This window comes from Paramisgurnus dabryanus, chromosome 23 (assembly GCF_030506205.2).
Source record: "Paramisgurnus dabryanus chromosome 23, PD_genome_1.1, whole genome shotgun sequence".
Taxonomy (NCBI): domain Eukaryota; kingdom Metazoa; phylum Chordata; class Actinopteri; order Cypriniformes; family Cobitidae; genus Paramisgurnus; species Paramisgurnus dabryanus.
This window is the reverse complement of record NC_133359.1, coordinates 10,676,717-10,690,031: the sequence shown is the minus strand read 5'-3', so window position 1 is coordinate 10,690,031 and position 13,315 is coordinate 10,676,717. Positions and strand designations below refer to the sequence as shown.

Here is a 13,315-nt window from a genome sequence, read left to right as displayed (position 1 = left end):
TTTTTAATTTTAAAGAAATTTGTCTTTTTACTTCATTCTGCTCAAAAATGCCCAAGATGTGTTTACTGCCAAGAGAGGTCACACAGACGATGCCTAAAGAAGACATTTAGTCCTGAAAATGTTTATTTTATTTTTTTTGTACATTTTCTGTTTGTATCTTAATAAAAAAGATTGAAAAATAAATATGTATGGACTTTAAAACTTCTAAAACAACAAGTCTGGTGGTGGTGGCCTAAGACTTTTGCACAGTACTGTATATCAATAGCTCACATTCTGTCCAGAGAATCAAGCATAAACTACTCACCTTCTGTGGGGACCTGGCCGATGGCATGGGAGACAATGATCTTACATTCTTGCACAGAGATCCTATTCAACACACACATACACACACAGTTAGAAAGGCATGTCATTAAATAGTAAATACCAATTTAGGTGCATTTCATAGCAGACGGCTGCCAATACCTGTCTCAGGTGTGGGGAGATTAGGTTCACAGCGTGGTAATGGTGTATCCATTGGTATTTGGAACGGAATCATTCTCTGTAACAGACACAAATCTCTCTCAATCCGCTACACCTGCTACCGTATAAGGTCTGTTTTTAGGTTTGTTTTTAGTATGAGTAAGACTTATTTTATAATACTAATAATAATAATAATTATAGACTATTTAACCGTAGTACTGTAGTAATGTTATCCTCATCAGTACGTTATTTTTAAGATAAAAGAATCTCTTAAATAGCTTTTCTTTTCTGATGATGTAAACAAGTCCAAGTGGGTGGGGAAAAATAATATTAACCAATAAAATCATGGCCCAGTTTTGAAATGGAAGTCATATTATGGCTGAACAGGATCCAGAGCCACACTGACCTGTGTGGGATCCAGTGGGCTCGGGAAGATGCCACTACAGAGTCTGTCCCGTGGGGAGAGACAGGCGTTATCTCTGGAGTGCTTGTGCTTGTCAGATGGCAGTGGAGAAGCTAATGAAGAGGAACACAGATACGTAGCGTGAGAGTTGAAGAGATATGAAATAACAGGGGAAATGAGCCGGCGCGGCAAAACGAGGCAGGGAGCTATAAGCATCGCTTGCTTTTGAGCGACGTATTGCTTATAGTCTATTGACTTTACTCACCTCTGTTGCTTGAGGGCGCTGAGCTGTTCACATTGTGTGAACCAGAATGATTTGAGCTTAGACTTGAGGTAGACGGACTGGGCTGGAAAAGCATAAGAAATGTTAGGCGTTTGTGTTTTTTTAAGGGATAGCCCGACAGAAAAGATAGAATGCTATACTGTACATAAAACAAAACGGGTTACAATGTTAGTAAATTAATGCATTAATAAACATAGGACAATAGTTCTACATTTCCAGAAACTATTAACATTAATTGATGCACAATGAACTAACATGAACAACTGCATTGGCATTAACTAACATTAAGTAAGGAATAATTGACGACAGGCCGTTGAATTATTCGAAAATAATGCACACCCAAGGTGGTTATGTGGCAACAATGCAGTGCCGTTACACCGCGGGTGTGCCTTATTTTCGAATAATTCAAAGGACCGGAGTCAATTATTCTGCTTATACCACAGTTAACAAAAATATTGCTCTGGTGCCACATTTCTCAACCAATCAGAATAAAGCATCCAACAGCCTGTGTTGGAAAACTACTATTCATTGTTATTTCATGTTAGCTAATGCATTTATAAATATTAACAAATACAACCTTAATGTAAAGTGTTACTATAAAATGTATAAGCTACTTTATATAAATGTGACTAAAAACTGTAATTTGGTATAAGTTATAAGAGTTGTATGTCACCTGCATGTTGAAGACCTCATCCGAGCTCTCTGATTGGCCGGTGATGTTGCTCACTTCATTTGAGGCCTGTGATGACAGTGAGGATGAGGAGTATCTGTTGACAGCTGGATAGCTGAGAGGACTGAGAAGCAAGTGAGAGACAGAAGAGTGAGACGGTGGATAAATTCGGTAAGAGTGTGGGTGTATTCTGACCTGCCAGTCTGTCTGACTCTATCATCAACATTCCTAAATGACATTTACTTGGCCAGTATTTGAAATGACTTTGTGCATCTTTTCTCATGAAAATCCTGTGTAATACCAACAAGAATCCATACAAGAAACATATTCCATGTCATATAAACAAATAATCTATATAGAAAATGAGAATGATTAACCAGAAATAAAAAAATGCCTCTATTGCATTTGATTGTTCTTGGGTTTACACACCTAAAACAGGGGTTTTCAAAATGGGGTCCGGGCCCCCCCAGAAAAAAAAAAGCCAAAACACAAAGCAAAAATTGTAAAGGTCTAATAAAACAATATAAAAATATATATAAAAATGATATTTATATTTTATATATTGATATACATTCTAGGAAAGGGATCCCTAACAAAAGATTCATCGTTTCTGGGAGTCCTTGCCATCATAAAGTTTGAAAACCACCTGACCTAGAAAGTTTTTAAGACTTTAGACTGTATTTGGCACCATACCCTTTTGGTAAGTAGATGTAAATGATGAAATGATTTTGGGTGAAATGTTCCTTTAAGGTTACACAAACCTGCGTCTCGGCACAATTCGGGCTCCCTCTGGGCTGATGGCATTCGGTACAGGAGTCCTACAGGTGCGTGGACTGCCATTGGCAAAATGCAATGGACTAACTCGCACGTAAGCAGGAAACTCTTGCGGCTGTACAACAACAAATACAAAAAAGTTTTGTGTCTGGTTCATCATCATCTCTAATCATTTCATACCATTGTTTTCAAACATACTTGAATTCCCAGGCTGGAGCGCATTACGTGAAATTGGTCCACAAGCTTTTTATGTAACGGCCTCATATCTTGTGGTACGAACTTCTCATGCACCGCCAATCCAAATTCCAGAATATGGGCCTGTGTAAACACATATTAATGTTAATGCGAAAACAAAACATTTATGTGTGTATGATGCCAGAGTTGCCATTCATTATCCCGACAGGGTGATGGGTCTTGTGTTACCCTGAATGTTATTTTGCAAAAAATTGCGGTCTACATGCCTACTTACCAAATAAAAAAAGAAATGAATAGACCTGAAATAAAGTTATTGTACTTGAAAAGAGCACCATCATGTGCCGAAAATGTGAAAATTGACACATAGAAAATTGAGTCAATATAAATGCCACAATCGACCAATCAGAATTGAAATGGCCAATAAGTGGTGCAATAAATTATTGTAATATTTGTGTTGATAAATAGCAGTGTCGTATTGTATTGTATTGTGGTTTATACCTGTTCGAACATCAGTTCCCTAAGACGAGTAATTTTGTCCCCGTCTTCTGGATGATTTGAGATGTAATCTTTTGCAAAGAACGCCTGCAAAACATACAAAGACAAATGCCAATCATTAGCACTTATGCTAACGAAAATAGGGATGCGCCAATTAAAAGCCATTTTTCCCACTGGCAGACATATTCAATATTTTTAAATTAAAGAGAGAGTTCACCCAAAAATTAAAATTGTGTCATCATTTACTCAGCCTCATGTTGTTACAAACCTGTATGCATTTGTAATTCAAGCAGGAAACAGAAGCACCATTGACTTCCATAGTAGTATTTCTTCCTACTATGGAAGTCAATGGTGCTTCTGTTTCCTGCATGATTGCAAATATCTTACTTTGTGTTCAGCAGAACAAAAACATTTATACAGGTTTGTAACCAAAAAAGGTTGAGCAAATTTTCATTTTGGTGTGAACTATCTCTTTAATATCACAACGTTATAGTAATTCTGGGGGAATGTTTGCATACCTCTCATTGAATCATATTAATATTCATGTGTTTGTGACAGTTTGATCCAGCTTTTACGGCTCAGTGACTTAAACGGCAGCTGACTTGACTTGTGCTCTGTGCTAAAGTCATCATCTTCACAGTGAGGTGCATGCTGGGATGTAGGAGGACCCCTGGAGTTAGCTCTTTACTTTTAATAGCCTCAGCTAAAGCTACACTCACAAAATGCTGTTGCCTGGCAACTGATACATGCCGCTAACGGTCCTAAGAACAGAGTATACGGGGTCGCATTAAATATCCACCAGATGTTCTTTTAAGACTGAAAGCAACAACTAGAATCATTTGACGTCTTTCATCTTGCTAAGAGTAATGAGGTTAAATCAGGATAGTCAGACCATTAAATAATTTCGGTTGAATCCAGATCAAGATCACAGATCAGGTAAATACAAGACAACATCAAACCCAAAGCATTTCTATATTTTCAAGCTTTCATGTCTATTTTTTATAAGACTGATCCAGCTAAATTATGCCAATGTGATGGCATTATAAAGTTTTTATGAAAGAAATCGTAAGTCCTGTAAGTCATAGTGAAACTGGATTCCAACCCAAATCTGGTCCCGTACCTCCTGATATCGAGCCAGTCCTCCGTTGACGGCTGCATCGATGACTCCATTCAGACACATGGTCAGAGGGTTGATGTTCAGCATCTGTCTCATTTGACACTGGGCGATCAGCGTTCTCAACTGCAGCGTCTTATTTTCGATCACCTCGCTGGCGTTTTCCAAGGGACTCATCTCCACCTATTAGAATTGCACTGGGGTTATGATTTCTCCGGTTTCTCCCGCTATTTGATTGTGGGTGTGTAGTTACACTGATTTAAATTCATGACGGTATTGATGTGCTGTGTGTACGCTCATGATTTATCAAAGGCTGCTGTATTCAAGTGTTTTGTAAATGAGAGATATTTTGCTTTAAAAAGTTTTGACTCACCAGTTCCCTTTTCTCAACCTCAAACCAGCGAGAGATGCCAGGAAGACTCTGAGCGAGGGTCAATGTTGTCCTTTCAACCCACAGGCTCTACAACACATGAACGCAACAAATCTGAATTTTTCAAAAATGTTTAGTGCCCAAGAAAAAAAAGTTTAATGACACAAAATGGAAATAACAGACAAACAGGCGGACAGATCGATTGACAACGAGACAGACGAATATGCAGACAGATAGAATGAATGATAGACAGACAGACAGACAGACAGACAGATTGATTGACAGATAGACAAATATGCAGACAGACATAACGAATGATAGACAGACAGACAGACGTACAGACAAGAAGAGACAAACAGACAGATTGATTGACAGACAGACAGACAAATAGGCAGACAGACAGAATGAATGATAGACAGACAGACAGACAGACAGACAGACAGACAAGAAGAGACAAACAGGCCGACTGATTGACAGACAGACAAATATGCAGACAGACAGAATGAATGATAGACAGGCAGACAGGCATACAGACAGATCGATTGATTGACAGACAGACAAATAGGAAAAGACAAACACAGACAGACAGACAAACAAACCAACAGACAGACAAATGACAGACAGACAGACAGACATACAGACAAGAAGAGACAAACAAGCAGAATGATTGACAGATACAGACAAATATGCAGACAGACAGACAGACAGGCATACAGACAAGAAGAGACAAACAGGCAGACAGACAGACTGATTGACAGACAGACAGACAAATATGCAGACAGACAAATATGCAGACACACACAATGAATGATAGACAGACAGATAAGAAGAGACAAACAGGCAGATTGATTGACAGACAGACAAATATGCAGACAGACATAATGAATGATAGACAGACCGACAGACAGGAAGAGACAAACAGGCAGATTGAGTGACAGACAGACTAATATGCAGACAGACAGAATTAATGATAGACAGACAGACAGGCATACAGACAGATTGATTGACAGACAGACAAATATGCAGACAGACAGACAGACAGACAGACAGGCACACAGACAAGAAGAGACAAACAGGCAGACAGACAGACTGATTGACAAACAGACAAATATGTAGACAGACACAATGAATGATAGACAGACAGACAGACAGACAGATAAGAAGAGACAAACAGGCAGATTGATTGACAGACAGACAAATATGCACACAGACAAACATGCAGAAAGACAGAATGAATGATAGACAGACAGACATGCATACAGACAGATTTATTGACAGACAGACAAATATGCAGACAGACAGACAAGCATACAGACAAGAAGAAACAAACAGGCAGACAGACAGACTGATTGACAGACAGACAAATATGCAGACAGACAGACAGGCATACAGACAAGAAGAGACAAACAGGCAGACAGACCGACTGATTGACAGACAGACAAATATGTAGACAGACACAATGAATGATAGACAGACAGACAGACAGATAAGAAGAGACAAACAGGCAGATTGATTGACAGACAGACCAATATGCAGACAGACAGAATGAATGATATACAGACAGACAGGCAGGCATACAGACAAGAAGAGACAAACAGGCAGACAGACAGACTGATTGACAGACAGACAAATATGCAGACAGACAAATATGCAGACAGACATAATGAATGATAGACAGACCGACAGACAGGAAGAGACAAACAGGCAGATTGACTGACAGACAGACAAATATGCAGACAGACAGAATGAATGATAGACAGACAGACAGACAGACAGGCATACAAACAGATTGATTGACAGACATAAAAATATGCAGACAGACATAATGAATGAAAGATAGACAGACAGACAGACAGACACACAGACAGACACACAGGCAGGCATACAGACAAGAAGAGACAAACAGGCAGACAGACAGACAGACTGATTGACCGACAGACAAATATGCAGACAGACACAATGAATGATAGACAGACAGACAGACAGACAGACAAGAAGAGACAAACAGGCCGATTGATTGACAGACAGACAAATATGCAGACAGACAGAATGAATGATAGACAGACAGACAGACAGACAGACAGACTGATTGACCGACAGACAAATATGCAGACAGACACAATGAATGATAGACAGACAGACAGACAGACAGACAAGAAGAGACAAACAGGCCGATTGATTGACAGACAGACAAATATGCAGACAGACACAATGAATGATAGACAGACAGACAGACAGACAGACAAGAAGAGACAAACAGGCCGATTGATTGACAGACAGACAAATATGCAGACAGACAGAATGAATGATAGACAGACAGACAGGCATACAGACAGATTGATTGACAGACAGACAAATAGGAAAAGACAAACACAGACAGACAGACAGGATAAATGACAGACAGACAAACCAACAGACAGACAGACAAATATGCAGACAGACAGACAGGCATACAGACAAGAAAAGACAAACAGGCAGACAGACAGACTGACTGACAGACAGACAAATATGCAGACAGACACAATGAATGATAGACAGACAGACATACAGACAGATAAGAAGAGACAAACAGGCAGACAGACAGACTGATTGAAAGACAGACAAATATGCAGACAGACACAATGAATGATAGACAGACAGACAGACAGATAAGAAGAGACAAACAGACAGATTGATTGACAGACAGACAAATATGCAGACTGACAGATTGAATGATAGACAGACAGACAGGCATACAGACAGATTTATTGACAGACAGACAAATATGCAGACTGACAGATTGAATGATAGACAGACAGACAGGCATACAGACAGATTTATTGACAGACAGACAAATATGCAGACAGACATAATGAATGATAGACAGACAGACAGACAGACAGACATACAGACAGATTGGTTGACAGACAGACAAATATGCAGACAGACAGACAGGCATACAGACAAGAAGAGACAAACAGGCAGACAGACAGACTGATTGACAGACAGACAAATATGCAGACAGACACAATGAATTATAGACAGACAGACAGACAGACAGACATACAATATATGCTGACAAACAGAATAAATGACAGACAGGCATACAGACAGATTGATTGACAGACAGACAAAAGAAAGAAAGAGACAAACAAACAGACAGACAGACATCTATGCATACAGAGAGACCGAATGAATGACAGACAGGCATACAGACAAAAAGAGACAAACAGGTGGACAGACAGATACAGAGACAAATAAGCAGACTTCGAGACATAAAGAGATAGACAGATACTCCAACATACCTTAAACTCATTCTCCTTATCTTTGGTGCCCTTGTGAAAAGGCCTGTCATAGCGAAACCTCCAGATATGGTTGACTTTGTAAAAGCTCTTGATGTTGTTGGGCACTCCATCTCTCTGCAGGACATCCTGGTTTTCAGGGACAGGACTCACTGCATAGATCTGGAGATCTGAATCACCATCAGTTAAGAAAGCGCATAGTTTTGCTTTAGTAATCTCAAACAATCAAGTGGGTTAAATGTTTAACGTGTCTTTAGCTTTGTAAGGTTACACTGGGCATCAGCCTGGTGGATGGTCTGGTCGGGCAGGTTGGCATGCTGCATGGCGATGGCGTGAGGAAACTCGCTGAGCATCCTCTGCTGAAATGCCTCCAGACGTTCGTAATCGTTCCCTCGACAAACAAACTCTTTATTCTGTGCAGGAGCAACATACACAGGAAAAAATAATGAGGACAGACGAAGGTGTCCCAAAATACAAATTGCTCATTGAATGAGAATTGATATTTCCGTAGCATTTTTTTTCTCCTCCATATTAAAAGCAACCATTTAGTGTGGAAGTGTAAAATATGGTGTTTGCCAAAGAAAGATTCACAAATGGTTTCTGAAAGGAAAATGCTCCACCTAGAGGTCATGATACTACATTACAGCACGCCATAAATTTAAAATTCTGTATTTCAATCATGCTATTAAAAAATCATATAAAACAAACACAACATTTAAAAAATTTGTTAAGATTAAAAAAAATTTAATACTTTTATTGATGGCAAAAATCTTTTTGAAATTTGTCGCTTTATACAAGATCTACATGACGCTTTCTTTAAAAAAAAATTTCAGAAAAAATAAATCATATAGGAACAATGTGATGCTAATGTCAGATTTTTTCTAGTTTTTGGGAATTAAATTCCTTCAAATAATGCAAGAACAATTCACAAACAGAACAGTATCAGTAGTCAGTTCACATTTAAAGGCGGGGTGCACATTTTTTGAAAGTAAGTAAGGGGCATGTCTACTAGCTGACATCATTGCCTGGGTTGCGTATGTGTGGGGCAGGTCTATCAAAAGATGGTCCAGATTCTATTGGGGTAGGGGCGTGTTTGTTTAGGTGATTTCAACGTCAACGTTGGCTTTCAGAGATCATGCACCCCGCCTTTAATCCTTCATCCTACAGATATATAAAATCAAGTTTGGGTTTTTATGATAAAAACTTTTAAGAGTTTAAAGAGAGTTTTTTTTACCCTTAAAAAGAATGGAAACTTCTTGCCATAAAACCCGACTCTGAAGAACTCCGGCTCCAGACGCTGCTGGTTCATTATTTTGTCGTAAAAAGAGGCTTCCATCATCTATCAAACACGCAGATAAAACAGACCGTTGAGCATGATGCAACACAAACAACTGTTAACATGATAAATTACTGCCACAATCTGTGAAGCCATCGAATCACTAAACAAAAATATTTTTGCTTAGTTAAACGGTTAAAGCCAAATGCCTCATTAGGATGACAATTGGCCATTGGCATAACAAATATAAAAACTTCGTCTGATTCTGTGTGTATTATCACCCATTGCAAACAAAATAAGAGGGGCAAACTATTTATTTAAAGGTGAAGTATGTAATTTCTAAAATTAGTTTGGTAGCGCGACTACGCCTTACATAACAACACTGGCGCAGTAAATGTTTTGAATATGGGGCAGGACTGTCTCTTTGTTGACCAATGACAAATGGAGAACAACTATTAGGAAATAACACATTTCACATTTATATTAGAGATGATAGTATTACACTACTGCAGTGGTTCTCAAACTGGGGGCCATGGTGTCAGGGGGGCCCCAGTTTTATGACATTTTATAAAATACATACATTTTTCATAATTTCTGTGTAATGAAACCTCAGAAAAATAAGACTATTAACTAACAGCACTACATTGTATCATTTAATGTATTTTGTTTAATTCAAATTTAAGTTTTAGAATGTTTCATGTCATACATTTTCTTTGGGGGGCCACAAAGCAATGCACTGTACACAAGGGGGGCCGCACGCCAGAAAAGTTTGAGAACCACTGCACTACTGTACTGTATATACATAGATACTTGCTTATATTGCACATGTTTTTATTCAAAAAACTAATTTAACATATTATAAATACTATGTGTTACATTGAACATGTGCTCACGATGAACAGGAGATGCTCACCCTCATTTTGCTGAGATTCCTGTAGTCGTAATAAGCCTCGTACTGATTGGCCAGCTCGCGACACAGTATGATGCAGTTTTCCCAGCACTGTAAAAACACAGTTATGGTTCATATATAAAAAGCACACTTTTTTTCTTATAAACAACACTATAACTCTTATCTAACTTGAAAAAAAATGCAGCTATGATTTTCAACCACAAGATGGCAGGACATCAACAAAGTTCATGTTTGTTCGACGGCTCCCAGTTTAACATGTCACGATGTCCTAACAGATGTCCTAACTACACTATTGTGCGGACAAGATGCACAACTGGCCATTCATAAGGGTCTTGAGAATAATTTTATTTAAGTATACAATTTGGATAGTCACTACACTGCAAAAAATAACTTTCTTACTTAGCATTTTTGTCTTGTTTTCAATAGAAATATCTAAAACTTCTTAAATTAAGCAAAATTACCATTTAATTCATAAAAAATATGAACTTTAAGTAAATAAGTGCTTAAAACAAGCAAAAAAAAAAAAATCTGCCAATGGAATAAGAACAATTTTCTTGAAAAAAAAGTTGACTTTTTTTCTTAAACAGTTAATTCAAGAAAAAAATTATTATTCCATTTGCGGGTTTGCATTGTACTTGCATTGTATATTTTTGTCTTTAAACTAGACTTAATTTCTTAGGTCATTTTGCTCATCAAGAAAATACATCTTAATTTAAGAATTTTTAGATATTTCTACTGAAAACAAGACAAAAATACTAAGTAAGAAAGTCATTTTTTGCAGTGTTGTGACATTATAAAAATGATACATCGGATGATGCTAGCAAATCAGAAAGGGGCGGAGCTCAAATCGAGAGATGGAGCACAGGACAGAGGACTCACTTTCCCTCTGTCAAAGTTGTGTATGATGGTAAGATGAAGGCATTCCTTCCTCTGCCATTCACTTTGCATGGGATACGTGAGGAACTCTCTGAGGGGTCTTTCAGTCCACTCCAAAAGCTCATCATACAAGAGCAGGGTGTATGACGCTTCTGTAAACACATATAACAGCCATTGTTCGACAATAGAAATGAGAAAAACATATATTGTATGATAATATATGGATTACTAAACAAAATAATAAAACTGAGACAAATAATTGCATTTAGATATGCAAAAAAGCACATAGTGATGATGATGTCATATTTTAAAGTACAATGTAAAAAAGATTTGTTGGTTCAACTTAAAGAAGAAAGTTACCTGGTTGCCTTAAAGGGGAGATTTAAGATTACTTTTTTAAGATGTTAAATAAATCTTTAAGGTCCCCATAGTACATATGTGAAGTTTTAGCTCAATATACAACATAGATAATTTATTATAACATGTTAAAATTGCCACTTTGAAGGGGTGAGCAAAAATGTGCTGTTTTGGGTGTGTCCTTTAAAATGCAGATGATATAATCTCTGCACTAAATTGCAGTACCGTGGTTGGATAGTGCAGATTAAGGGGCGGTATTATCCCCATCTGACATCATAAGGGGAGCCAAATGTCAATGACCAATTTTTTCACATGCTTGCAGAGATGGTTTACCAAAACGTAGTTACTGGGTTGATCTTTTTCACATTTCTAGGTTGATAGAAGCACTGAGGACCCAATTATAGCACTTAAACATGAAAAAAAAATCAGATTTTCATTATATGTTCCCTTTAAAATGTTTAGTTTATTTAATTTAAAAGTATTTTTTTTTTAAATTCAACTAATATTTTTAAGGTGAAATAAAAATTTTAAGGCAACCAGGTAACATACTTTTTTTAAGTTTAACCAACTTTTTTTCCAGTGTACCATATTATACAAACAGGTTATCATTTAGCATGTTAGTTTACTATAGCATTACATTTAAGAAACTTTCTATAATTGAAATAGCATATTCATATAATACTTAATAAAGCATTAATGTACTACAAAGTTTTTTAGTCATGTACCATAGTCATATTCTTGAAAATACCTTTAAGTGCCATGCAAATACCACAAATTTCAGAGCCACTGAATATATAAAAGTACAATAGTTTTACCATCTGGTAACATTAAAGTAAACTAATGTTTCATTCTTTTGAGTACAGAATTACTTTACCTGTGTGATTTTGTGCCTTCAGGTGAAGCTCATAGAGCTTGTGAATATAACGGATGTACATTTCTTCCTTATTCAACTCGGTTTTGTAGAAATTCTGAGAGGGAAAACAGGACACTTTTTTAATATCACCCAAGTACCAAATGACTTATGCAGAATATACTACAAGCTAGAACTAACCAGAAGATTGACTGTACATCCCATCGTTTTCCCATCAACCTCTCCGATTTTCATGCAGTCCCTGTGAAGAGATGTGTTGCACTGTGTGAACATCCATTGAATGTGTATGAATGTGACTGCTGTATGGATGTGACCGTGTGTCTTGTATCACCTGTAATCCAGTAATCTTTCCATAAGACGCGTGACGGTGGCGATGTGGGAGACGCCGCTTTCTCTCCAGGTCTCCCGTTCGATCTTTTTCAGGAGACTGCAGCACAAACAATAAATTGGATTGATTAAAATGGTGGATTATAGCAGCTACTGTGTGAAAATAGAGGAGGATTCTGATTGGCTAGCTCGAAATTTTAGATTAATCATAGGGTTATCACATACATAGATCTGTCCTATTGTTATTTTTTAACGTTATGTTAGTCTTACCTAGGATATGGACCAAACAATGGAATTCTAATGGAAAAATAGAAATGCACACAATTTTATTCTTACAGATTGCATTTATGGTTTGTACAAATAGCATAACTAAATTTTAAAGGAGACTCACATGTTGTTAAAAAGCTCTCTGTATGTCTCATCTCCTTTGCCTTCGGACATCAGACCTTCCAGTTTGTCTATCAGTTTGGCCTCCACCTTCAAAAACACCCATGAGAACCATCAAGATTCATGATTTCTGTGATTTTTTATGATTTAAGGCAGTTTTCTAAAATGCTTGATATAAATATTAAATATGTATACGTAAAGCAAAGCAGACTTTTTGTTTAATTTGCTGTACATCACACCGCCCCGGCACTCTAAAGGGGATCGCAC

At 37.5% G+C, this 13,315-nt stretch overlaps 1 protein-coding gene across 2 annotated transcripts in view; it reads right to left on the bottom strand.

The window, feature by feature from the left end:
• dock4a (dedicator of cytokinesis 4a) overlaps positions 1-13,315 on the bottom strand; it is a 76,568-nt gene that overhangs the window by 4,607 nt on the left and 58,646 nt on the right. For both annotated transcript variants that reach the window (XM_065291956.2, XM_065291957.1), the window contains 20 exons: positions 13,053-13,138; positions 12,932-12,958; positions 12,666-12,761; positions 12,515-12,575; positions 12,338-12,431; positions 11,110-11,258; positions 10,234-10,320; positions 9,279-9,383; positions 8,316-8,457; positions 8,048-8,214; positions 4,767-4,853; positions 4,400-4,576; positions 3,283-3,366; positions 2,788-2,907; positions 2,577-2,704; positions 1,819-1,939; positions 1,128-1,209; positions 866-975; positions 463-538; positions 305-366 (listed from right to left, as the gene is read on the bottom strand). In XM_065291956.2, coding sequence (XP_065148028.1) covers positions 305-366; positions 463-538; positions 866-975; positions 1,128-1,209; positions 1,819-1,939; positions 2,577-2,704; positions 2,788-2,907; positions 3,283-3,366; positions 4,400-4,576; positions 4,767-4,853; positions 8,048-8,214; positions 8,316-8,457; positions 9,279-9,383; positions 10,234-10,320; positions 11,110-11,258; positions 12,338-12,431; positions 12,515-12,575; positions 12,666-12,761; positions 12,932-12,958; positions 13,053-13,138 — 2,061 coding nt within the window. The remainder of the gene's footprint in view (positions 1-304; positions 367-462; positions 539-865; positions 976-1,127; positions 1,210-1,818; positions 1,940-2,576; positions 2,705-2,787; positions 2,908-3,282; positions 3,367-4,399; positions 4,577-4,766; positions 4,854-8,047; positions 8,215-8,315; positions 8,458-9,278; positions 9,384-10,233; positions 10,321-11,109; positions 11,259-12,337; positions 12,432-12,514; positions 12,576-12,665; positions 12,762-12,931; positions 12,959-13,052; positions 13,139-13,315) is intronic.